This window comes from Podarcis gaigeae (genome assembly GCF_964106915.1).
Source record: "Podarcis gaigeae genome assembly, chromosome: 6".
In the NCBI taxonomy this organism is placed as follows: Eukaryota; Metazoa; Chordata; class Lepidosauria; order Squamata; family Lacertidae; genus Podarcis; species Podarcis gaigeae.
Genome location: NC_139682.1, coordinates 73,386,321 through 73,414,173, shown reverse-complemented (window position 1 = coordinate 73,414,173; position 27,853 = coordinate 73,386,321). Strand labels below are relative to the sequence as shown.

The 27,853-nt window shown below is 44.8% G+C and overlaps 1 protein-coding gene across 1 annotated transcript in view; it reads right to left on the bottom strand.

The window, feature by feature from the left end:
- The window catches only part of PLPPR5 (phospholipid phosphatase related 5), a 92,434-nt gene extending 86,070 nt beyond the window's left edge, over window positions 1-6,364 (bottom strand). Inside the window, exon 1 of the mRNA XM_083743551.1 lies at window positions 5,087-6,364. Within this exon, the coding sequence (XP_083599677.1) occupies window positions 5,087-5,359 (273 nt within the window). The 5' untranslated portion in view covers window positions 5,360-6,364. The remainder of the gene's footprint in view (window positions 1-5,086) is intronic.
- Window positions 6,365-27,853: the final 21,489 nt, after the last annotated feature.

Here is a 27,853-nt window from a genome sequence, read left to right as displayed (position 1 = left end):
TGCCAGAAGGCCCTTGGAGCTGGACCTCAGTGTCCGGGCAGAACAATGGGGGTGGAGATGCTCCTTCCGGTATACTGGATCAAGGCCGTTTAGGGCTTTAAAGGTCAGCACCAACACTTTGAATTGTGCTCAGAAACGTACTGGGAACCAATGTAGATCTTTCCAGACTGGTGTTACATGCTCTCAGCGGCTGCTCCCAGTCACAAGTCTAGCTGCCGCATTCTGGATTAGTTGTAGTTTCTGCGTCACCTTCAAAGGTTGCCCCACGTAGAACACATTGCAGTAATCCAAGCAAGAGATACCGTAACTAGTGTGTGTGCCAGTTTTAATCCCCCGCTGCCCCTAGGCAAATGCCAGCGCACTGGGCAGGAGGCTTAGAGGGCAATTTTCGCCCTCCCTCCCCCCATGATCACCAAAACATCCCAGCAGGTGCCTATATGTCCCAGCAGGCATGGCCTGATGGAGGATGGGGTGTCACATGTGTGATGTCATGCATGCATAACAGCCCCCCCATGAGGCCCAACCCAGCACACCTGGGGATAGGTAGAATAATCAGATAGAGCCATTTCTCTGCTATATGTTTTACATAGCTGATGAATACATAATGACCACTCTCCACATCAAATAGAGGGCGCTATTTGCGTGGCACCCCTGATCCAACGCAACTTCCAGCAAAACAATCCTGGACCGCCTCCCCTAGTTGCAAGCCTAGAGGTTTCTGCCTAACCTCAGCTCAAAGAACCAATCGCAGCAGGGGAGTCATAGCCAGGGAAATGGACCAGGTAAGGGTTGGGGCAGCCCTTTCGGCACAATAGAGGATGTAACCTACCTGGGAGTCCTCAGTCGGCTCCAGAGTTTCTCCCGCCCTACCCTCCCTTAGTTTAGGTCTTTTATTGCAGGTTAACATCTTATTTACAGGCATGCGGATGCTGCTATGGTCTTAACAATGGTTGCTGTTAAAGGACCGGGAAGGAATTTCCCTGCATTTGCAGGTTTCGCTGTCCCCATAGCAAAACGCCACAACTTTGGCAGTTTCAGGCCTTGGGAGGATTCCTTTAGTCTATCTTCACTGGGGGGGGCGTGAAGCTGTGATACACCCCCCCCCCATGGCAGTGGTCCCAGGGTTCCCTGTTAAAGGGATTGTGTTGAGGGGAGTCACTGGCCATACTTGAAATATTATCAGTGTTCTCCCCTGCGTGATGGAGAAATGGGGGGGCGGGCTCTCTGCTGAAACATACATCTTCCAGAGCCAGCCCAATCCCCAGATAGATTGATTAACCCTGATGTGCCCCAGATCCCCGGCTATCCAGGAGGGATAAACGCCCAGTGCCTAAGCCAAGGTCTTCCTGCATCTGAAAGTTTAATAAAGTTGTGGCCAATTCTAATCCCATAGCACGTGTCACGAGTCATTATTCCACCTGGGAGTCGCCTGGGGTCAGGAGGGTCTCCTCCTGGCCACGCAATGCTGTTTCCTGCTTGCAACAAGGCATTTGGGAAGATAAATGAGGAGGAGAAAATGTATCTAACGGCCACTTTTTAAACAGTCTTGCCAAATAGAAGTGTGTAATGAATATTTAACTGGACCGCAAATCTCCTTAAAAATTAATATCTTGTATCTTGGGAAACAAGTCTGGCAGCCAATGTGTATTGGATGCAGTGACAGAGTCATGTGATGCAGCTAATTAAAAAGGAGGTTTATTCCCCCATGTTTAAAAAGGAGGTTTATTCCCCCCTCTTTCTTTCATGCCATCTCTTTCGATATGAGATGCCTGTATCGGGAATGGCTGAAAAGAGCGATCTGTGCAGAAAGCTCTAAAGGTGCCAAACTCAATGGGACCAATCATAGACAGGTCACAGGCAGTGTTTCTTGACTGTTTTGAACCCAACATCCCCTTCTAAACTTGTGCCGCTCCAACCAATCAGCAATCGCCTCTTCCACAGGTGAATATGCAGAGATGCAGTCATGTAGGTACCGCTGACTCTGCTTGTGAAATTCTGTGGACTGGGGTAATAATCCAGAAACGCGCAGCCACACAAAAGCAGCTGTGAACTTCCTTCTTTCCAAACCACGTTGGGATGATGCAGACACGGCCACAAATCCAGTGTGGATTACTGAGGATCCAAGACAGAGTGTTTTAGATGTATGGAGGTCTTGACTGGTGATTTATCACGATCCTCTCCATTCTTGGAACTTCATACCTAGATTCCCCTGCCCACCTAATAAAGCCAAGCTAACAAAATAACATCTGCACTACATACCGCTGGATCCATACTGCACTCACATGGATACTGCTGGATCCATACTGCACTCACATGGATACAAAAATAATTATCTGCAGAGAAGAATAGGGTCCCTAATTGCTCCAATACATTTAATGCAAAGGCACTGTGCATTCATAGAATCATAGTACTGTAGAGTTGGGACCACGAGGATCCTCTAGTGCAACCTCTTGCAATGCAAGAATCTTTTGCCCTCATGGACTTGCTGAAGGGTTCCTATAAGGGGCCAAATGTATTAGGAAAATGACACCTTCAGTATGCAATGCCTTTGAGTTTTTTTGCTGACACCGGCAACAGTGGTGTCCATCAAATACCTGCTGTTAATTACATTTCACGTATCTGATGGAAGTAGATTTCAGCCTACCTTACATTTTAAAAAAATAGCCCAGTGCCCCATGGGAATTATGGGCTAATATTCTATTTTTTTCCCTGCCCCGCCACCTCCCTGCACCCCATGTAAGGAACTGACTTGCATCACAATCCAAAGCATGCTTACTCAAGTAAGTCCCACAGAGTTCAGTGTTGCTTGCTTCCAAGTAAACGTGCACAGGATTGCAACCTTAAGTCTCTTTTACTTCAGTGTCAGCAGGTGACATTTTTACAGTCAAATGCTTTCCCTTCTTTGACCCATCCTACAATGCAAGCAAACTTTATTATGTCACTCTCTGTTAAGAAGCGAAGATCCTTAGCTGCTAAAATCAACACAAAGCTATAGTACAACCCTGCTTAATGCTCAGCTGTTATCACTTAATGTGTAGATGCATGGAATGTTTCTTGGGGGTGGGAGGTATATGGGGGTTGTTTGTTATATGTGTGTGTATATATATGTATATACATATATACATGTGTGTGTGTGTGTGTGTGTGTGTGTGTATTGAAACTGAAAAGCAAAGAAGCTTTTAAAAAGAGGACAGGCAGTTGCATAGTTTTAAACATTAAGTTTTTGTGTGTGTCTTTTTGGAAGGGTACTCAAAAAGTTTTCCCATTTCCAGTTCTTCCTGGCCTGAGAAAAACACAATATCATTCTATCCAACGCTCTTCCTTAACATTTGCAAGGTGGGAGGCAACCTGTGCCAGCCCCGGCTTCAATTATTTCTTGATTAGGGCGTAAGTTGGCTCTCAGGTTTAAAATCACTCTGAAGACTCACAGGGTTGCAAGTGTGATTGATTTATAATTAAAGAGACTCCTAAGCAAAGCCCTGCTGTGATGGAAAGGAAATTCTCTCTGAGTTTTAGTTTTCCATTCAGAATTTCCGAGGAGACCATTGCTTTATTAAACTGCAAATTCCAAAATATTACCATTCATCTTTATGGCCTTAATATTTACTGCTACCAAGGGGGAAATCAGCAGATTCGAGAACAAGACTAATTCTATGCAGTATCTCTCTCTCTCTCTCTCTGTGTGTGTGTGTGTGTGTGTGTGTGTTTGTGTGTACACACACACATGTGTGCGTTCATGTCTATATATAATCCAGCCCTAACAGCCGCACACTCCCCTTTCTGTTCATCTGTTCAATATGGTCAAGGATTATTAAATGATGCTAATGCTTTTGTCAGCTGACATTACAACTTGTACACTGAGCCGTTTAAAGGCAGATGTTTTGTTGCTTTGCTGCTGATATTCTTCCCCAGCCCCCAGCTGAGAACCCAGCTGAACTGCATTACAACACAGCCACATATCTGTGTGTGTGTGTGTGTAATTACTTCTATTTAAAAAAAAAAGATATGTACAGAAAACCACATATAAGTAGCAGGTTTTTAGGATTTCACTTGCACATCATGCCACGTGCCACACCGTCTATCTCTTAAATGTACTAGGCAGAAATCAGAAGAAGCACCTGCTCCATTTTAAATAGCAATCTACTGTCAGAAATAACCAAGCTTGTCTTTTTTCTGTTTTTGTTGTTGTTGTTGTTGTTGGCTGAAATATTAACATGTGGCTATTATCAGCAACTGGTCTCCTCCAGAATGCTACCCACCAGATCTGTGACTAACACATGCTTTGAATGGAGCCAAACAAAAATCATGTCAGGGTTGGGTTTTTAAAAGAAGGATGGGGGCAGGGGAGGCACTATTCCTTCTCTGAAAGAGCCTAGCACTGAATCTGGCTTTTCTGAAAACCCGAAGGCCCTCTCTCAACTAGCTGTCCTTAGAAAATGGCTGAGAAGAGTGGAGAGCCCCCTCCCCAAATGAGAGAGTCCAACTGGTGGCCCAATTGCTGAACCCATCTCAAAGGCACCAGGGAGCAAATTTGGACTCAAGCAAAAAAAAGGGGGGGTTGTGCTATCTGATCCCAATAAAGGAACAGAAGTGCAAGAATGTTGGATAATATTCCAGCACTCAAAATACTAACAAGGCATAGCATGAAGGAGGATTTCTTATCCCCAAACAACTGACCCACTGACAGTGGATTCCACCCCCCTCAATTTATTGCTCCCTCCTTGTGCCCTCCCATAGGTGCCAACTCCTAGGGGCTGAGGTCCCTTTGCCTTCCCGTCCCCCAATAAAATATTTGAGGGCCTCCCCAAAGTTGATAGGCATTGGCATTCCAATGGTGTGGGTGTGCCCCGTCATGTGATCGATTATGTGGGATGAGGCTTACCTGCCTCCCCCACCCCAATTTTTCTTCAAGTTGGCACCCCCGTGCCCTCCTGACACCTCGTCAACAAGTTGAGCAACTTAAAAGGCGAAAAGCATATACTGTATATATTTCCCGGGGGTGGGGGTGTGCCAGAAAAAGGGGGACAGACCGAGAGGGTGGGAGAGGCAGAGGGGAGGGACCTCGCTTGCCGACAGCGACGCTTACCACCAGCACGGGCACCCCCGCCGCCAGCGAGTAGAGGAGCACGGGGGGCACCGCGCTGCTCTCCTCCGGGCCCGGGTAAGGCTTGCGATAGGCGCTCTCGTAGCAGAAGAAGCCCTGCACGTTGACCGAGAAGGTGTCGGTGTACTCGAAGTAATAAGCCAGCATCACAGTCCCTGCCATGATCACCATCTGGAAGTAAAGCATTCTGGTGAGAAGAGCAGCAGCAGCAGCAGCAGGAGGTGGAGGAGGAGCAGGAGGAGAGGGCACTGGCATGTACTCCGGCGGCGGCAGCGGCAGCCCCCCTCCCCGGCTGCGCGCTCCGCCCGCTTCCCGGAGGCATCCACCGGGGGAAGGAGGAGGCGCCTTAGTCCCAGGCAGGAGCAGGAAGAAGAAGAGGACCAAAGGCGTCCGGGCGCACGGCCGAGCGCATGAATGACAAGGAGCGGAGGCGGCGATGTCCTGGACGCAGGATCGCGCACGTGGGGCAAGGCCCCTCCGGGGGAGTGATGGAGGCAACCAGCACGGGCTTCCCCCGCGGCAGGCGGAGCCCCGGGCGCTGCTGGAGGGGCTGGGGAGGGGCGCCTAAGCGCGCTCCGTCCGCGGCAGCTCTCCAAGACGTTCCGAGCGAGGCAGGAGAGCGCAGCAACCGCGCGCTGGGGAAGCGGGTCGCGGCGCGCGCGCGCACAGCCCTCCGCTGCGACCACTGGGGGAGATTTGGGGGGGGGGTGTCGCCGGTCCTTTAATCCCGCAGCGTCCCGTATAGATCAGAGTGGGTAGTGGACCCAGCCCCCCGCAGGCGCACGGAAGTCTCCTCTTTGCAGATTTGCCTGCGTGCAAAATAATAATAATAATAATATCAGTAAGTCGTTCCAAAAATATCCCCAGTTAAATAAATCCCTCAGACTGGAGACTTGGATCCAACAAGCCTTGGAGACGATCGGAGGGATCCTTTCCACTCCAGGACCGGATTCCTTGCCCCCGGCGCGCTCAAAGTTCCATCCTTCGCCGCGGGGATGCGGCCCCCCGGCGCCTCTCCGCTGGCTGCCCCCGCGCCTGCGAAAAGCTCGCCCTGCGCTTAATCCCTTGCCTTGCTTTGAACCGTTCCCTGCCCGAACGCAGCGGCGGAGGCAGCGCAAATGCCGTTTCCAAGGCTGCCGGAGAGCTGGAGGGGGTGGGGAGAGAGGTGGGTGGATTTTGAAAAGGCGCTTCCTTCTCGCTCGCGTCTTTCCTCCCCTATTAAGGATTTTTGGTTGTGTGTGGCTTTTTTCCCCCTTAAAGAAAAAAGCGGAACCAGTAACTCCCCCGTGCTCGTCAATCGAAGCATCAGCTTCCCATGTGTGTAATATATTATATATATATAATATATATAGCTCCTTCTCTTCCACCTCCTCCTGCTTTGAGAACTAGCTGCTTGCAAGCTCTGGCATTGCAGCTGGCTCCCAGCTCGTACTAGCTGCTTAGAAACACAAGAGACGCTTCTCAGAATCCAACCATCTTGAGAGGCTTCTTATGCAAACTGGGGCAAACGACAGAAGGGCTGTCCAACGGGAAAAGCCACAACTTCATCTAGCATCGCTCTGGCTTCAGCAGCACTATTGATCTGCGGTTAGATGATGTTCCATCAAAGCACCCACATTTTCTAAGCGCATTCCCCTCCTCACTTTCCTTATTGCAAAAAGCCCAAAAATCTCCAGTCAGCAGTCATTGTGCAACCTGGGCTTGCCAAAACATGATTCAGTCCTACCTGAAAATAGTGACAATCCAGAAATCTCCTAGGTTTGGCCAGTACCTGGATGAGAAGCCACCCAGAATCTCCTTGTGTGCCTCCTTGAATTTCATGATGGAAGAAGGGTTGGGATACTGAATAAACAAAGGGCGCACAAAGAGTTCTCTTGCATACACAGTATGCTGTTAAAGCACATTTCTCCCCTCAAAGAATCGTTGGGAACTGTAGTTTAAGGGTGCAGCTCTGTGTGAGGTAAACTACAGTTCCTATCGTTCTTTGAAGGTATAATGTGAATGCAGCCACTGCTACAGAGTCAATCCTCTTCCATTGGAAAACTGCATGCTACATTTGGGATTGCAATTGCTTGAGTATTGCAGTGTGTGTATTTTTGTCTGTTTGTATGTGTGTAAGGTTTTCCTCTCTGTTCCATCAACACTAGTGGATGCAACAGTTGCATATGAGACAGTGTAGCTGAGCCACTGATACTGCTTAATACTTTCTTTATCAATGCAGCTATTTTCATACAAGATAAATGTCCTGTGCTGACATCAATTCCGGGGGAGGGGGGCTGCATATCTCCAGGATAAGGTTGTCACATAGTGTCACTGGTGGAATGGATCTACATGTGTATCCATCACACATAACACATATTGATGATGATGATGATAAATAAATAAATAAATATTTATACCCCACCCTCCCCAGCCAGAGTCAGACTCAGGGCAGCTAACACCAGTAAAATTACAGTAAAAACATGGGGGGGGGGGACGAATTTAAAATACAGGTTAAAATGCAATTTAAAATGCAGCCTCATTTTAAAAGTAGCCCATAGATCAAAACCATAAGGGGAGGGAAACATAAGGGTCAGACAGAATCCAAACCAAAAGCCAGACGGAACAGCTCTGTCTTGCAGGCCCTGCGGAAGGATGTCAAGTCCCTCAGGGCCCTAGTCTCTTGTGACAGAGCGTTCCACCAGATGGGGCCAGTACTGAAAAGGCCCTGGCCCTAGGTTGAGACCACCTTGCAACCTGGGACCTCCAAAATGTTGTCATTTGTGGACCTTAAGGTCCTCCACAGGACATACCAGGAGAGGCGGTCCCGTAGGTACGTGGGTCCTAGGCCACATAGGACTTTAAAGGTCAAAACCAGCACCTTAAACCTGACCCTGTACTCCACCAGGAGCCAGTGCAGTGCAGTGAGAGTCATGCAGTTTTCTAGTGACTTACCGGGGGGGGGGAGTGACTTACCGGGGGGGGGGGAGAGAGAGAATCATGCAATGTATTCTATGGGACTGCAGGTTCAGAATAAAATATTCTCATAGGCACATCTATGGAATATGAACTACCGTGAAAGTCTGGCCTTGATGGAACATTAATACTGGTTTTGTCCTGGAGCAATTACGTTTTTGCTATGCTTGGGTTTGTGGCTAATGTGGCAAACTTTCCTGGGGGTCAACAGTTAGCATGTACACAAACACTGCCAATGGCATCTCTGGTGTATGTTTCTGAGGCGACTTACAATGTCAGTAGCTGTGTGGAATTTCTTTTCAAAATTCTTTTTATCGGACTGGAGAAAAGGCAGGTCCTTTATCAACCCTGTGAAAAGAACTTCCCAAATATCTAGCTATTGAATTAAAGAGAACATTAAAGAGTGCATGACCTGAGCTTTCTAATGTAGGTTGTACTGATTTCATACAAAGAGGGACAATTTCCCTCACTACATTTACTTTTCCCCTCACTACATGGACTCTTTGAATTTGCAGCTCTCCAGCTATCCCTCTCCCACTGCCACAATTGCTACCCTACATCAGAGTTTGCCAATGTGATGCCACAGGAGCAACTATGCCCACCAGTACTTCCAGTGACAGCTGTGGAACTTCCCCTCCAAAATCCATAATGCTTGAGAGACAGTTTGCTCTTCCTAGTCACTTCCTATATGCACAGGATTGGGACATGTGTGGTGCTGTGGTCTAAACCACTGAGCCTCTTGGGTTTGCCAATCAGAAGGATTGCGATTTGAATCCCAGCTCCTGCCAACCTAGCAGTTTGAAAGCATGCCAGTGCAAGTAGATAAATAGTTACCACTGTGGCAAAAAGGTAAACAGCATTTCCATGCACTCTGGTTTCCGTCACGATGTTCAGTTGCGCTAGAAGCGGTTTAGTCATGCTGCCCACATGACAAAGAAAGCTGTCTGTGGGCAAACACCAGCTCCCTCAGCCTGAAAGTGAGATGAGCGCTGCAACCCCATAGTCACCTTTGACTGGACTTAACCGTCCAGGGGTCCTGTGTGTGTGTGTATGCATGCACAGCCTCAGAGAGGTGGGGGAACAGCCAAGGATTGAATGATTGCTATGGAAGAATGAAGCGAAACATTCTCCCAATTCAAATAAATCTATCATCGTTATCATTATCATTATTTTATTTGTACCCTGCCCATCTGACTGGGTAGCCCCTGCCACTCTAGGTGGCTTCCAACAAATATAAAAGCATACTAAAACATCAAACATTAAAAACTTCCGTATACAGGACTGCCTTCTTGATATTATCAAGAGGAAAAACTTTATTGCATTTTTTAAAAAGTCAAATGCTGGCTACTAAAAATCAGATGTTTTATTAAACAATTGCTTAACTGGTAGTAAAACACAAAATATGGAAGCGGAAAGTGTTTGCAGAATTGCAATAAAAATTCAGAACTGCCTGCCTCTTGGATTTCTGAAATACCTAGTTTTCCATAGTATTTCTTTATGTCCCCATCTAGCCCGGTTAGTTGAATAACGCAATGCAAAAAAGCACTCCTGTTTATCTATTTAAAGGGAGAGGCATTATATCCCCCCAGGCCATTCACATAAGCAGCGTTGTGCTGTGCCATGCATAAGCTAGGTAAGCTTGCTTCCTAATGAGCTGAATTAATCATTGGGATGTGTCTCGCAAGTTGAAGCAGAATATTCACAGCAGCCACTACAAGAATCGCAGGATCTTGCCAAGTTTCCCGAGTCACTAAGGCTGCAGTCCTAACTGCACTAACCTGGGTGAGAGACCTATTGAATTCAGTAGGACTTACTTCCAAGTAGACCTGGCTACAATTGCGCTGCTCAAGCTTTGACAGGGCAAGGCAAGTTGAGCGAAGCTCCCCTTCCCGTCTTCAAGCACAGTTTCTGAATACGAAAGGGCAAACCTAAATTTATGCAGGTCACCTATTCCAACATTCAGTTGCACTTAACCGTAGCTCAGAAGAACCAGATGCTGACAAGCAGCTGTTGTGCACCTTACTTAAGGAAGACAGTGTGCTGAAAAAGCAATAAAGTTTTCATTGATGAAAAAATGCAAGTAGACAGGTGCAGCAAACATTTCCGAACATATAACTGTCCTCGGCTCACTTGTATGTTCTTACAGAGAAAGTTGTTCTTCCAGAATAGGAAATCTGCATTCTTAAAGGGAGGGAGGGAGACTGCTTAAATAAACTTCACTAGACCTCTTAGTCAAAAAAACATTCCAGCCACTTTACTTATGAGCACACAGATCACCATTTCCCAACCTGGTGCCCTCCTACAGGTTGGACTATAGATCCCATCATCCCTCACCATTGGCTGATGGGAATTGGAGTCAATGACATCTAGAGGGCACTAGTTTGAAAAAGCCCAGTGTATAGATAACCAGTGGCTCAGGGCCAGACTCCCATGTATTCAACAACACAGGATGGCACACTTGTAGAGGTGTGCCCAACATGTCTGAAGCAATGAAAGAGTCTGGCTTTCTGCATGACTTTTTTCATGCTTGCCTCCTAGCATAAATGGACTAGAATCCTCTGGTAGGAAACTATTGGGTGTGTTCTGTATGCAGTGGTGCAGCTAAGCCTGGACTATGGAGATCTGTAATGGTAAAGCTTATAATTCACAGGTATTCTTTCTGTGGCACCCCTGTGGGGCTCAGGAGCCCAGATGTGTCACCCCTTGCCTGCCCAGCCTTTTTCAAACACCCTTCCATGTGGAGTGTTCCCTCAGGCTCCTCTCCTCTTCCATCTTCTTGGGAGTCCTCCTGGCAATTACTGCTCCTGCCCCTGGTCTCTGATCTGCCCCCCTGCCCCAAAGAGAGGTGTCTCCTCCCACTGCCCCACAAGGGCCTAGGAAGCAGCCTCTGGCCAGCCCCAGAAGCATTATTTGTCTGGGGAGCTTGTAGCCAGGGCTGCTGCAACAAACAGCTGTGCAAGCCTTTGGGAGGCAGAGACGTGAGAGGGCATCAGAGGAGGAAGGGAAGGAAAGAGGGACAGAGGCCAGTGTTGCCTGCGGCACCCCTGACCATCATTCAAGGCACCCCAGGGTGCCAGGGCACACTGGTGGAAAACCACTGTCTTAGTACTAAGAAGTTGGTAAGTTGAGGACTTGCCCTAAATTCACATAACCCCAGGCATTTCAAAAAGGCCTAGACTAGAGGTTGATCTTAGTACAATAAAGGTGTTGCAAGTCATTCATCATTCCTCTAGCCCAGAGGTGGGGAAAATGTGACCTCCCCAAATGCTAATGGTAATAGCATATAGCAAAGTGATGTTGTATAGGTCACTTGGTTCTCATGTCTGGTCTCCATTAATAAATACAGGGTGATACTAACATTTACGCAAACCGTCAACCTGATTGTCTGAGTTGACTATTTTGTGATGATGTTTTCCATTATTGTTGTTTAATTTTGAGTCCTGCATGCATCTATTTTATTTGATAACTGCTGTAACTAATTTCAACTTGAGGGTAAATAAGGCATTAGTAAGAAATTTCTTTGTAAATGGAGTCCCCACTGTGCTTGTATGCAGAAATTCTGATGCACTACTGTAGATATGGAATTATGAATCTGATGGAATATAGTTCTGTGTATTATTGTTGTCCCCAACTTTGAGCTTTCTTATACTCTGGCCTGGATGCATCCTTTCAAAGAGCTTGAATTTCAGAACCTTTCGATAGCATCAACAAACGTCAAATTAAAAAAAGAAACACTGTTTTCAGTTGCAGAGCAGCCAATCACCCAGAGTCCAGGCTATGAACTTATTTACTTCCCTCTTTAATGGCATTTAGCTTGCAGGCATGTTGTGCTGCTTCTGCAATGCCATTTGTGCAATTTCTAAAGTGCGATGAGAAGTGGCAGGTCTTAGGATGTTTGGAACTGATCACCAGTTAATTGAGATCCGAAGTGACATTTACTAAGGTCTAGTAGTGAAAACATTGGCTTACAAGCATACATACCAGCAAAGAAAAAGAAAAAAAAGCTTAATTGTCTGTTGTACCAGTTCCTATGTTTGAATTCCAATCACGTTGTTCCCTAAGTGCTCCCTGCCCCTCGGAATCATAAAGGTTAGAAACAAAATTTTAAAACAAACTGAACATGTCAAGATCCACAACAGAGCAGCCACAGAGTCTCAGCCATGTTGATATCAACCCAGTCGTCTTTGTCTGCCTGGAAACCAAATCTTACAACTGGAAGAGGAGAGCAAAATCTACTCATAGTATGGAAGCCAAAAGAGAAGACAAGAATGACTTAACCCCTGTAAAACTAGCAAAGATCTACCACATATGTGACAACATATGTTGGAAATGTAAATAAAAAGAAGGTACCTTTTACCATATGTGGTGGACGTGTCCCAAGGTGAAAGACTTCTGGGGAAAGATTTATAATGAATTGGAAAAAAATGTTGAAATATACATTTATTAAGAAACCAGAAGCCTTTCAGCTTGGAATAACAGGTTTGGAATTGCCCAAGAAATATGTCAGATTGTTTTTGTATGCCACAACTGCAGCTAGAATTTTGTTGGCCAAAAATTGGAAATTAAAAGAAGTAGCAATAGTGGAGGAATGGCAGATGAAGATGATGGACTTTTGGGAGCTAGCTGACCTGACTGGAAGAGTCCGCGACCAGAAGGAGGAGGAGGACCAAGAGGAATGGAAGAAATTCAAAGACTACTTAGCTAAATATGTTAAGATATCTAAGAGCCAGTGTGGTGTAGTGGTTAAGAGCGGTAGTCTTGTAATCCTGGGGAACCAGGTTCGCGTCTCCGCTCTTCCACATGCAGCTGCTGGGTGACCTTGGGCCAGTCACACTTCCTTGAAGTCTCTCAGCCCCACTCACCTCACAGAGTGTTTGTTGTGGGGGAGGAAGGGAAAGGAGAATGTTAGCCGCTTTGAGACTCCTTAAAGGGAGAGAAAGGCGGTATATCAAATCCAAACTCTTCTTCTTCTTCTTAAATAGAATTACTTGTGAGTATCAGATAGGCCTAGGATTTAAATATGTGATGTTGTAGAATACTATGTTAAAAGTTAAAATGAAAAGAAAGAAAGATGTTAATTGATTCAGTAAATCTTAGTGGAAATAGTTTTGGAAAACTGCTGCAATGATTTATATGGAAGCTCAGCCAGGCGGATTCGAGGAAGTCACCCAACAATGTTAACAAAAGTGGAACTATTACAGCTGGAATAAATGTTTGTTTGTTTGTTGTTTGTTTGTTGTTTGATGTTCTTTTTTTATTCGTTTGTTATAAATTTGGAAAACTAATTTAAAATTTTGAAAAAAAGAAAGAAAGATAAGACAAGACAAGACAAGACAAGACAAGAATGGGGCAGTAGACCAAGAAAGGAAAACTCTCTCAGACTTAGGGCCATCTCCCCTTCAGGACAAATTTCTGGAGACCACATGCCAGTGGTGGGCAGGGCCAGAGGCAAAAGTGAGAGGGTCAGTGAATGTAAATGTTACCTTTGTACAGGAAGCTTGTTTCTACTCGCACACTCACCCCATTGCCCTCGGTGAGTTAGGGACTTCCCCTGCATGTGAAGACAGGCTCCAGTGGATTAAGCAGACGAGACCAAGAGTTAGTCCAACAGTCAAGAAGGTGGTTTCTGCATGTGCTGAAGGGGCAGATGGGGCTCATCAACCTGGGAAGGTCTGGAAACCAAGCCTTATCAGCAGCAGTTGAAGGAGCTGGGTATGTTTCACCTGAAGAAAAGGAGACTGAGAGGAGAGATGACAGCCATCTTCAAATACCTCAAGGGCCGCCATTTGGAAGAGGGAACAAACTTGTTTTCTCCTACTCAGGAGGGCAGGACTTGAACCAATGGCTTCAATTTACAGTGGCACCTCGGGTTAAGAACTTAATTCGTTCTGGAGGTCCGTTCTTAACCTGAAACTGTTCTTAACCTGAAGCACCACTTTAGCTAATGGGGCCTCCTGCTGCTGCCAGGCTGCTGCCATGTGATTTCTGTTCTCATCCTGAAGCAAAGTTCTTAACCTGAGGTACTATTTCTGGGTTAGCAGAGTCTGTAACCCGAAGCGTCTATAACCTGAAGCGTCTGTAACCCGAGGTACCACTGTACAAGAAAGGAGATTCTAACTAAACATCAGGATTAACTTTCTGACAATAAGAGCTGTTTGACAGTGGAATGGTCTCCCTCTGAAGGCTCCTTCAGTGGAGGTTTTCAAGTAGAGGTTGAATGGCTGTCTGTCATGGATGCTTTAGCTGAGATTCCTGCATTTCAGGGAGGTTGGACTAGGTGACCATTGATGTCCCTTCCAACTCTACAATGCTCTGATTCTATGTACTGAAGCAGGACTCTGATTGCAACACCTGCTGTTGGTGGGAATGAAATGGGGCTGAACTTCCAGTGCACCAGTCAGAGGAAATCCTTTTTTTGCAGCTTCTACCTCCAATATTTTCCCCACTGCAAATCCTGCCTCCCTCTTCTCCGAAGAGCTTGGGAAGCTTGTGCAGAGCCTGAGCAGAGAATGAGGAACAGCAGAGAAATCGGAAAAGACGGGGGCAGGAGGACACGAGGTGGCAGTGAACTCGATTGTGATTGGTATATTGAGTCACAATCTCAGCCCATCGGCTGTTTAGCACTTGATTAAATGACTAAAGTAATTAATGCTTTCAAAGCTCTCGGAGCGACTCTGATGAACAAGAAGCAAAGAGCGGCGCTGTGCATGAATGCTCAACGGGGAAAAAGACACACATAGATTGCGCAAAATTAGTGATGGCACAAAGGAGTTGAAATTGTCACTCTTTTGTTCCTTAAAAAAGAAAGAAAGCAGGGATTGAAATGTTTCCTAGGGGGAACAAAGGAATCCTGCACACTGCTGCAAATGTGTAAGAGCAAATACAAATGACCCTTTACCACATGTTAACTTACCATGCTGCTCATGAATCAGTTGTTTGGTAAAACAATCACCTGTTTTGGCAAGGAAGGACTGGAGCTAGGTGGTTGAGCACATGCTTTTAATACAAAATGTCCTAGCTTCAATCCTGGTATCTCCAGGTAAGGCTGAGGAAAGACTCCTGTCTGAAATGCTGGAGTTAGATGGACCAGCATTTGACTTGGCGTAAGGCAGCTTCTTATGGGTTGCATTCAACTGAATAGTAAGGCTACTCCAAGGATGAGTGCTAGCACAATGGAGTTTTCCATCTCCACCTGCAGGCACCCCTACTGTCTACACACAGAGGACAATCTCTCCCCCTTACGGAAGGGCCAAAGCTCAGTGGCAGAGCACATGTTTTGAAGGCTGTATGGAGAAGGAGGAGTTTGGATTTGATATCCCGCTTTATCACTATCCTAGGGAGTCTCAAAGCAGCTAACAATCTCCTTTCCCTTTCTCCCCCACAACAAACACTCTGTGAGGTGAGTGAGACTTCAGAGAGAAGTGTGACTAGCCCAAGGTAACCCAGCAGCTGCATGTGGAGGAGCGGGGATGCGAACCCAGTTCACCAGATTATGAGTCCACCGCTCTTAACCATTACACCACGCTGGCACCACGTATGCCACAGGTTCAATCTTTGGCATTTCTCAGGTAGGACGTAGGAAGGACTATGTAGGACTATCTGAAGCACTCAGTGCTCCATGTGCAGATAGTACTGATCTAGATGAGTGTTTCTCAAACTTGGGTCTTCAGCTGGTTTCAGACTACAGTTCCCATCATCCCTGGCCACTGGCCATGCTAGCTAGAGAGGGTGGGAGTTGTAGTACAACAACAGCTGGAGACCCAAGGTTGGGAAACAGTAGTCTGGATGGACCAATTGTTAGGCATTGGGAAGGAATCAACTCACATTTACAAGGGACGTGGGTGGCGCTATGGGTTAAACCACAGAGCCTAGGACTTGCCGATCAGAAGTTCGGCAGTTTGGATCCCCACGACGGAGTGAGCTCCCGTTGCTCGGTCCCTGCTCCTGCCCACCTAGAAGTTCGAAAGCACATCAAAGTGCAAGTAGATAAACAGGTACCACTCCGGCGGGAAGGTAAACGGCGTTTCCGTGCGCTGCTCTGGTTCACCAGAAGTGGCTTAGTCATGCTGGCCACATGACCCGGAAGCTGTACACTGGCTCCCTCAGCCAATAAAGCAAGATGAGTGCCGCAACCCCAGAGTTGTCCGCGACTGGACCTAATGGTCAGGGGTCCCTTTACCTTTACCTAATTTTCAAACCGAAACAGTCATGCTTTGAGAGTCACAGTTCTCTGAATTTTGCAACACAGTTCTCCAACCAGCTAATGTACATATAAATGCACATACTGTGGCAAAGTGTGCATTAAAATAGCATGCAAAAACTTGTTATATTAGAAATAAAGGCTTTACAAAATTGTTTATATTAGGAGAAATTTGCACCAAAGCGCTGATGAGAATTTCAAGAGGACTTAAAAGAAAAGATTCCCAAAGTGATGTGAAGATGCGGAGAACTGAATTTAAGTGGAAAAATGAGAAGCTGACACAAACCGAAACTGACAGATTAGCCTATCCCTGGGGAGTTTGCTTACAAAAATGTGTATATTAGACAAAACTGCATACAAAATAATTCAGACTAAAATGCTTCTGAATTTTCATGAAGACCTTTTTTTTAAAAAAAGAAAGGCTTTCTGATGCAGAAATGTGAACTGAACTTAAAGCTGGAAAAATGAGAAACTGACATAAACTGAAATTGACAGATTAGCCCATCCCTGCCTGTGATCTGGCTTGGTATAAAGGCTACTTCACATGTTCCTAAGAACTCATCCCAACAGAGGCTGTGAGAGGGAAAGAGCCTATGTTTAGATGTTGCTGGGTTGCAAGTCCCATCATCCTTGACCATTGCCCATTCTGGCTGGGGCTCATGGAGGCTGGGAATCCAGCATCATCTAGACGGCCACAGGTTTCCCATGCCTGCGATATGCAAATCATAGCATCTAGCCCGCACTGAACAATCCATCACAAGCTAGCCATGACTCTACCACTGTCTCTCTTCTGCTGACCCTGATTTTAAGCAGTCAGAATTTTGCCTGCTGTAAGAAATATAAATTAGGAAATGAATTAGAAAATTATTACAACCATCACCCATTTATTGCCAAGATGGGTGAATATAATATTGAATCACGCTCACAAATTGGCACCGGACTGAAAACTGTAAATTGCATCGCATTTGTCAAAGTCTGGCGCACTTTTTGGCACCACTGGTTGGGTAGAAATTGAATTTTCAGTTGGTATAATTAAGAACATATGATCCAGTCTCATCAGCTTTCAATAAACGTGTAAGTAATTTCATTGGAATAATTCCCCCCCCCCCCCCCGGGGATACAAGAAATAGCCTGGGGACTTTAGTATTATCCTGGGCTGATGAGACAGCACACTGGTGAATAAGCTGACATATGCAGAACTCTTCTTGCCTTATTCAAAAGCAAAATGGGCAGCTGAAAAGGCATTTGGACCTATCTTCTTCCTACACTACAGGACCATTTCATATGCATCGGTTTTTATCGGCTGCTAGCAGTGCCTCTGCCATTTAAAAGCTTCTTAGCACCACCCGTGCAACAGAGACAGGAGACAACAGTTCCAACTTAATTCAAAGAGGGTAAGAACAGATGACCAATCATTTATCAAAAGGTCACTTGCTATCATGTGCGTGTAACCACTATTTACAACTGCCTCCATATCTTCTAAGTGTTTGTTGCTCTTGCCTGCCTTCTTTAATACTACGGCACCAGGGGCATAGCCAGGGTGGAGCAGGGGGAGCTGCCCCCCAAAATCAAGAAAATGAGTAAAAATACTTAACAAAAAGAGACAGAGGATGGTGGCAGGTGGGTGTCCTCTCCCCCTTCAACATAAATCCTGGCTATGCCCATGTGCTGCACCTATTTCACTGGGCAGGACCCACTGCCCAATCGTTTAGCACAGTGGTTTTCAACCAGTGTGCCATGGCACCCTGGGGTGCCTTGAAGGATAGTCAGGGGTGCCACAGGCAACACTGGCCCCTGTCCCTCTTTCTTTCCTCCCCTCCTTCCTCTGATGCCCTCTCACGTATCTGCCTCTCAAAGGCTTGCCTATCTGTTTGTTGCAGCAGCCCTGGCTACAAGCTTCCCAGGCGAATGGTGCCACTGGGGCTGGCCAGGGCAGCTACAGAAAGAATGTCATTGGTCAAGGAAGCCATGGACTCAAAAAGGTTGAGAACCTCTGGTTTAGCAGGTTGGAAGTTCCATTTCAGCACACACCCTTGTCTGGTAGTATCCCCAGACCAGCTGCACAGCTACTGAAGACTGGTAGTTTTCAGAACTTTGCAAAGTATAGACATGCTTGTTTTCAGTACACCAGCATTTCCAAAGACCACCATGGACCTGGCTCTGTTTTTAATTTTTATTTAAAGATTTATAAACCATGCTTTCAAATAAAATATAGAACTTCACAATACAGACCGGATTCATATAGAATTCTTATAGAATATAGGCAATGCACATCAATTCATATAGAACGTTACAATTCACACTAAAAACGCAGTATTAGAATGTAACAACAACAACAACCACCTCTCAAGGTTAACATGGTGGATTTGGTGTACATCACTCAGTTTGACCTTTGGACATTTCGTGAAGGAAACAAGTGCTATGTCCACACACAGACAGAACTTAACGCAACCAATTGTTTAACCAACTTGTATAGGTAGAATAAAGATGAACATAAAGGGGCTGCCCCTGCCATTCTATCATGGTTACAAAAAGATTGCTTTATCAGCTTCCAAAATTCCTGAAGCTTCAAACCCAAGAAGAATGTGTCCCTCCCACCAGTCACCTTTATGTGTGGAGATTTATGTTCTTTCTCAATATTTAGCTGTCCGTGGGCACACATTAACTTTCAATCCCCGACACTTCTGTAGAGGCCTTAAGCCCTTTGCTTGAAAATTGATACCTATGCCCAGCCAATTATGAGAAAAATGAAGATAAATGTCTGAGTCCAAGCTAACTGTAACTGAGGAGACTGGCTTCATTATTTCTGGGAAGATGTGTGAAGGCCATTTTTCCATGACTTCACAAAAACCTTTCTAGTTCCTATTTGCTATGAGACTGTGAGTCTTTCTCCCCATACTGACTTCATCTACTCTCAATGGTAGTATTTGAACTCTTTCTTTCACACACACTTACAAAGGCAGGCAGGCAGGAAACATAAGGCCTAGAACTCTTGCCACCACTCTTATTAGGCTCCTGGTTGCCTCATTTTCATTTTTCATTTTTTTATTTTTAAAAAAGAAAGATCAGCTGTATTTTAAAATTCTCATTTTATCCAACATCACTGAAAAAACTACTGAAAAACTCATGGGACTACATCATAGAAATTCAGAAATCACTTCATAAACAGCATTTTAGCTATATGGCCAGTGTGGTGTAGTGGTTAAGATCGGTAGACTCGTAATCTGGCGAGCCGGGTTCACGTCTCCGCTCCTCCACATGCAGCTGCTGGGTGACCTTGGGCTAGTCACACTTCTTTGAAGTCTCTCAGCCCCACTCACCTCACAGAGTGTTTGTTGTGGGGGGGGGGGAGGAAAGGAGATTGTTAGCCGCTTTGAGACTCCTTCGGGTAGTGATAAAGTGGGATATCAAATCGAAAGCCTTCTTCTTCTTTTCTATGGCTTAAAAAAAATATTACAGTAATCTTCTGTGACTTTTAGGCTTATCATGCGATGTTCAGGGTTTGGGTCAAGGCCCCTAGTTTACAGCCACCATCCTTGATGGCTTTGGGGATTAGACAAATTTATGCAGTGCTATTTTTCTAGAAAAAGGGGTTCCAGAACTCACGATGAGCACCTCCCTTATTCTCTTAGAATGGCAATAGTGCCCACCTGAGAGGTGCCAGAACTGAGTTCCGGATAGTTCCAGATTAAAAACGCCCTGAATTTATGGAGGATGAAGTTATCAATGGCTGCTAGTCATGATGGTAATATGCCACCTCTAGGATCAGGAATAGCATGCTTCTGAATACCGGTAGAAAATGCCCTCATGCATCTGGTTGGCCATTGGGACACAGTTTGCTGGATTAGATAGACCTTGGGTCTAACTCAGACCTTCTGTTCTGGTGTTGTTATTTTTTAATTTATTTTTTACTCCAGAATGTATACCCAAATCAAGTCATTTCTATATACCAGGGATGGGGAACTTGTGACTCTCCAGGTGTTGTTGAGCAACAACTTCCATCATTCCAAAATATTGGTCATGCTGCCTGGGGCTTATGGGAGTTGGAAGTCAACAACATCTGAAGGACCATTAGCTTGCCAATCCTCTTATGCACTGATGGGGACATATCTGTGGGGATCATAGATCATATCATGGAGCCAGTGTACAAGACCCAAGAAAAGAGGCAAATGCTAGAGGACTAGGCCTTGTCATCTCCAAAGCCATAGTAGGGAGCGCCCTTGATGCTGCCTTGGGATTGTCTACCCGCGTACTTGTTTTCCAATCTAAATATTGGTAAAGAAAAATGTGTTTCAGAAAACCAGCACAAGTCTCCAGTATTTTCAGGACTGAACTGAGGCATTTTGTTGCCTGAAGTAAGAGGCAAGATGGAGCCTTCTCCTGCAGTTCCATCACATGGTACTAACTTCAACTCAGTGGATGCATCCACCTGTCAAGGTTCAGGGAATCCTTTCTCTTCCCCGGTGGCAGCAAAACAAAACAGGTAACAAGAAGGGTCCTTACCGCGTAATTTATTTATTTTTATTTTTTTAATATATTTTTTATTAAGGTTTTTAAACATAAATGCAAAGATAAAGAACAATATAACATATATCATAACATATTTTCTCAACTACTTAGGACTCCCTCACATCTCCCGCTCCCATTTACATCATTGTCAATTCTTGCCCGCAATTTATCATCTTGTTTGCAATCTTATGTCACATTCATTTAACTATAGTCTGTTAGTTCTCTAATAGGTTTATAATTTAACCTCAATTTACTTATCATCATAATTTCATCTAATTTAGTGGTGCACAATTATTTATGATCTAGCATCCTTTCTTAACATTCAACCAGATTGCAATGTTTTTTTAAGTAACTCTTAAATTTCTTCCAGTCTTCTTCAACCCTCTCCTCTCCCAGGTCTCGGATTCTGCCAGTCATCTCGGCCAGTTCCATATAGTCCATCAGTTGCATCTGCCACTCCTCCAGTGTGGGTAAATCTTGAGTTTTCCAATTCTTAGCAATAAGTATCCTTGCTGCCGTTGTTGCATACATTAAAAATGTTCTGTCCTTCTTTGACACTTGCTGGCCGACAATACCCAGAAGGAAGGCCTCTGGTTTCTTGGTAAAGGTATATTTAAATACCTTTTTCAGCTCATTATATATCATTTCCCAGAAGGCCTTCACCCTAGGGCAAGTCCACCAGAGGTGAAAGAATGTTCCTTCATTTGCTTTACATTTCCTTACCGCGTAATTTATTCAGGATTTACACACTGAGAGAAAGGAATGTAGTCCCTATTAATCAATTGCATAACCTAGCAATTCTAAAATATAGACGCGCTTTTACTCTCGCAAGATGGAATGTATTGCCCTCAGCTGTACTTGAGGGACGATTCCAACAGATCCCACACAAAAAATGCTTATGTCCCTGTGGAGATGGCAGTACCAAATTGATGGTGCCTGCCCTTCTGGCTTGCACTCTTTATAAAGACTTGAGGAATGAGATTATCACCCCTCTTTTATTGTCCATTCTGGGTTGCCCAACCACTGCCACAGTGTCCTTTCTCTTGGCAGATCAAGATGAACAAGTGACAGCAAAGGTTGCAAGGTTTTTAGCTGGGGCAATCAGAATAAGATCCACTATTTGACTATTGATTCAAAACCCAACACTATTTGACTATTGATTCAAAACCCTAAAATGTATTTTATTTAATGACTTTTTTATTTCTGTTCTTTGTATATCATACTGTTGTTTTATTGCTATGACAGACACAAATATTGTTGTTTTATTGCTATGACAAACAAAGATTCATTCATTCATGGCATTTTCCCCAAGTAATCTTCTTCCCCCTTTTACTCTCCATCGCCTGTGGCGTCACCCTTTATACAGTGGCTGCATAAGGCCCTTTGTCTGTTTGCTTTCTGCACTTCCACTTTAACAGCCCTCCTGGTTCTATGAGTAGGGGTGTCAGGAATGCTTTCTAATGATAACGTGTCAGTCAGCTGTTTTGGCTCTGCTGCTTCCTTCTCCTCCCCTTCCATTATCTCCCAGCTCCATCCTTCTTCTGTCTCAGAGTCATGACCTTCTGCAAACCACTGCTGTAAATCTATACTGTCTTCCTCTTCTCAGGAAGGTTCAGGAAGGGGGGGCGGCCTCCACCATTCCTCCTCAGTCCAGTCCTAACATCACCACACCTGAAGGCAGCAGGGCCACTTTATGGGGAACAGTTGCACACCCAGTTCAGTCCTCCACCATCTTAGTCTTCCACCATCTTGCTGCCGCTGTTTGTCAAAGGAGACTGCCTAACTTTGCCTAATGACAGGGCCAGCCCTGATTTTCTCATTGTACAGAAACTTTAAAAAGGCTAATCCTCGCAGTTTCTGCTGCTTCAGGTACTTTCTAAGGATCAGAAAATGATATGCACCAGAGGTACCAAGAGATTCTGCACACTTTTGTGGTTAGGATATAACAGGGCTGACACAGCTCATCTGTTTTGGCCAGAACCTAGCACTTTTCCAAGTTTAGTTTCTGCTGAATAAGTTTGAACTTGTATGAAACTTTTTGAAGTCCCCCCCCCTCCCTCTGCATTGGACCTTGAAACCTGACCCTTACATTCCACTATTCATTACAAACTGCTTTAAGCAAAGACAGGAGACATTAAGACAGATTAGGTCCAGTGCATTTTTGTTTAACGTAGGATTCCTTTAAAAAAAAGATTGATATAGGGTGGCCTATAAATACTGTACATACAACGTAATCAATCAATGCATGCAAATAAATAAAAGTGCTATCCCAGTTTGCATCTGTGTTGGACTTAAATTGTTTTGACATATGTTATAATTGTTTTCATATATCAAACTGTTTGGGTTTTTTTATCGCTGGTGTTTTTATTGTGAAATTGCTTTGAGATATTCTTTGGGAAATGATTCTTAAATGGAATTAATTATGTCAATAAATGAATACTGTGTAACAGACAATCAAGCTGGGCCCATTTTGTACATAACTGAGGTAAAAGGGGACCCTGAGGCAAAAAGTCAGCAGTCTTGTATACTACAATTATAAGCAATTTCTATTTCTTAGCAATATTTCACTGGCTATAGAATAATACATCTGACAACAGCTTTATGCTTAATCTTTGGTGACAGTACAGTACACATTTGCAATCTGATTTAGTGATGCCCTTAAGAAACATGTGAAGTGATTAATTTTTTCTTCATTCAACAAACTACTCAGGGTTTTTTATGTGGGCTGGTTGACAATATTATAATTTTCTCTGTAAATTGCAAAACGAGGCTGTCTGTTGGTTCACCAGAAAGATCCCTACAAGGCCACCACAAAATGAATACCAACAGTTCCAGTACTGCATTTTCTGCCTACCTCTATTACCTCAAATAACTTTTTTCCAACACTCAGGCTACCACCATAGAAACGGTCACCGTATCAAACTGCCATCTTACTTCAAAAGAAATATCAGACCACTACAGTGGTCTCAAGGACCACGTGAAGCAACCTGCAGGCTCTTGAAGCAACCCGCAGGCTCTTGAAGACAAAATTCCTCTGTACTAGGAAGCAACCCGCAGGCTCTTGAAGACAAAATTCCTCTGTACTAGGAGGAATAAAAAGTTAAAGGGAACCCTGACCATTAGGTCCAGTCGTGACCGAATCTGGGGTTGCGGCGCTCATCTTGCTTTATTGGCCGAGGGAGCTGGCGTTTGTCTGCAGACAGCTTCCAGGTCATGTGGCCAGCATGACTAAGCCGCTTCTGGCGAACCAGAGCAGCACACGGAAACACCGTTTACCTTCCCGCTGGAGTGGTACCTATTTATCTACTTGCACTTTGTGCTTTTGAACTGCTAGGTTGGCAGGAGCTGGGACCAAACAACGGGAACTCACCCCGTCACGGGGATTCGAACCACCAACCTTCTGATCAGCAAGTGCTAGGCTCTGTGGTTTAACCTACAGTGCCACCCACATCCCTACTAGGAGGAATGCCCATTTGCAAAAGCTGAACAGAAGAATCAATGAATAGCACCTTCTCAGAATGAATTTCATGCCTTCTGAAGACTTACAACAACAATGGTTAGATGCAGGAATGCTGTAGTTTGGCATGGAAACTTTTTTGTTCAGGTACACAGCAAGGCCGATGGGGCAGAGTCTCACAATGAGCGACATCAACACTGACAAACAGTACACCTCACACTCGGCAAATGATTCCTGCATTGCAGGAGGCTGGACTAGATCAGAGTTTCCCAAACTTGGGTCTCCAGTTGTTTTTTAACTACAACTCCCATCATCCCTAGCTAGCAGGACCAGTGGTTAGGGATGATTGGAATTTTTAAAAATTAAAACAGCTGGAGACTCAAGTTTTGAAAACCCTGGACTTGATGATCCTTGGCTTCCCTTCCAACTCTGCAATTCTATGATTCTATGACTCCAACTCAGGAAAGAAAAAGACCTTTCCACAACCCTTCATCTGAATTGTGCAACTGCTTTGCAGCAGCACTGCACTGAAACATCGTTCATTTATTTAGTTCATAAAATTTAGACACTGCTTGATTGTAGGAAAAACCTCCAAGCAGTTTATAAGCACACTATTTATTGCATCAATGACATGTTGCAGGATACACCTGCAAAAAAAAAAAAAACCCAAACCCTACAATTCTGAAAGAGTATCCTTTTATTTTTCCCTTACAATGTACACTCAGAGCCACAACTATCAGCTTTACAATGAAAATGCCACTGGATTCCTCTTTTCTGCTCTGAGAGTGATTTTAAGCCCTTGAATCCGGCCTGCATGCCTCCCTGGCAAATGACTTAACGTCACATCCACACAGAGCCTGCCAGCACTTTTACTGCTTAGATTGTCATTAGTGCAAGGGGCCTCTTTGTCAGCAGAAAGACGCATTTCAGACTGTTTCCCATTGATTTTGCACTTTATATATATTGCCCAAATCAATCAAAGCTTCAGGAAGGAGTTCTGAACTTTCCATCTCACTCTTCTGATGAGTCGTTATATTCTAGGGCGACTGAGCAGCAAAGCTCCTACCAACGTAGGTCTACCCTGATTTTTAGGCTACTACTGGACAGTCACTATTTTGCAGGAGGGATTCAAAGCGCATACTGCAAATTTAGGTTTGTGCAATTAAAGTGGATTTAAGCCCCCCCCCCCATCACCCTAGTGCAACAAATGTATTTTTTGTAATGAGGGTATTGGTTTTACTTTGAAGACTCTGGGCATCACATGGCATGACAATGTCTCAAAGAAAGGTGAGCTTTCCCCAAGTCTACAATCCCAGCATGTTCAAAGTCCTGGCTCAGTGGCATCTATGCTGACTCGGCCATGTCCATGGAATGGAAGATGTCAGGATCCCCAAAAATGTGCCGTACAGGGAACTGACTTCAGGCAACAGCTTCATTGCCAGACCAAGTCTGCATTACAAAGATGTCTGCAAACATGGCATGAAGGCTGGGGACATTAACCCCACCGTGTGGTAATCCTTTGTAATAATAATAATAATAATAATAATAATAATAATAATAATAATAATAATTTGTTTGTACCCCGCCCATCTGGCTGGGTCTCCCCAGCCACTCTTGTTGGGCGGCTTCCAACAAAGATTAAAAATACATTAAAGTGTCACACATTAAAAACTTCCCTGAACAGGGCTGCCTTCAGATGTCTTCTAAATGTTAGGTAGTTGTTTATCTCTTCGACTAGGTTCCATATCCACAGCAGTGATCGGGGCGGAATGGCCACTGGGAGGTGCATAGAAAGAAGAAACGCCATGGTACACCGAAATTAGCACATCCGGGCACTTCCATCTGACCCACCTGCAATAAAACATATCTCTCCTGTATCGGCCTCTACAGCCACAGCAGGTGCTGTAACTCTCCTTGCAAGAGGAAGCAGGGACTCTTGATGCCTTTGTAATGCTTTATTTAGGAATGTACAGGCTTAGCAGATAGAAGAAGAAGAGGAGGAGTTTGGATTTGATATCCCACTTTATCCCTAAGGAGTCACAAAGTGGCTAACATTCTCCTCTCCCTTCCTCCCCCACAACAAACACTCTGTGAGGTGAGTGAGGCTGAGAGACTTCAGAGAAGTGTGACTGGCCCAAGGTCACCCAGCAGCTGCAGGTGGAGGAGCGGGGAATCAAACCTGGTTCACCAGATTACGAGACTATGGTTTCTGGCAGTGGAGTGCCCTCTTGTCTGGGTCAGCTCCTCACCAGTGTGATGTAGTGGTTAAGAACCAGAGAGCCAATGTGGTGTAGTGGTTAAGAGCGGTGGCCTTGTAGTCTGGAGAACCAGGTTCGATTCCCCGCTCCTCCACGTGCAGCTGCTGGGCTAGTCACACTTCTCTGCAGTCTCTCAGCCCCACTCACCTCACAGTGTGTTTGTTGTGGGGGAGGAAGGGAAAGGAGAATGTTAGCCGCTTTGAGACTCCTTCGGATAGTGATAAAGCGGGATATCAAATCCAAACTCTTCTTCTTCTTCTTCACCATCATATTGTTGTTGTCCAAGTATATTTGAAGCAGCTGGCCATCCAAGCAGGCTGATATGATCCTGTTGCAGCCATTTACTTGAACTAATTCCCCTCAAATGTCAGGCTCCACCTTGCTCAACACAGTTCACGGGTAGGGTTGGGACCTAAGACCATCTCCAATCTTGCTGGACGTTATATAATGTCTGAGCATTGACAATTCTGGCTGAGGTTATCAGGAATTGGATTCCAACAATATCAGGAGGAATTCAGATGGCAATCTATTATGGTTCTCAGTTTTGAAAATAAGGCTCATCTACCTCTGGTCTTATTGGCTGGAACTTAAATAAAAACTTATGAGGGCAATTCATCTTTTGTAATCCTCCCTCTTTTCCCCCACAGCCTTCATAGCTCTGCTCTCAGTAAACAGATACCTTCCTCTGAAATATTCATTGCCACATTATGTGACCTCAAAGCTTAATTTCTCAGTTCATTTCCAATAACAATTCGCCGCCATTCTTAAAAGTTAAAATATCAGGCAGAGTCAGATATAGCTTCACATTTTCTAATAACGTCTTGCTCTGTCCAACAATGACAAACAAGAATAGCTGCTGCCGTATATAAAATTTACAATGTAAACTGCATTAAAATGAATGTGAAATCAGAAATGACTCAACCGGAAGATTCCTCTCCCCTCCCCCTTCCTTAAGTTCATCCAGCCATAAGTTCAAATAACACAGCCCACTAGGCAGTCTAGATAATTAGTGCAACATCAGCACATGGCTGTACTGTACAAAAAGGCCTGGGGTCTTGACAAAAGCGAGAGAGAGACAACCACAGAGAGGGCAGAAGGGGGTATGATTTATCAAAACAGAGCCCTCTCTGAGATATCCTTTATGAAATATACATAGAATTACTATGGGTGAGTTCTATCTCTCTTTTGAATCTGCTTTTAAGATCTCCCTCATTATCAAGTGACTCAGTCTGACAAATCCATTAATTGCTGGCAGAGAGTAATGCTGACATACTTGTCCACAAGAATGAGAGATTTAAAATATTCGTTTACATTCACAGCGGATGGAGCCTCCAGTTTGTAGGTCTGGATTTGGTAGGATCTCAGTACTG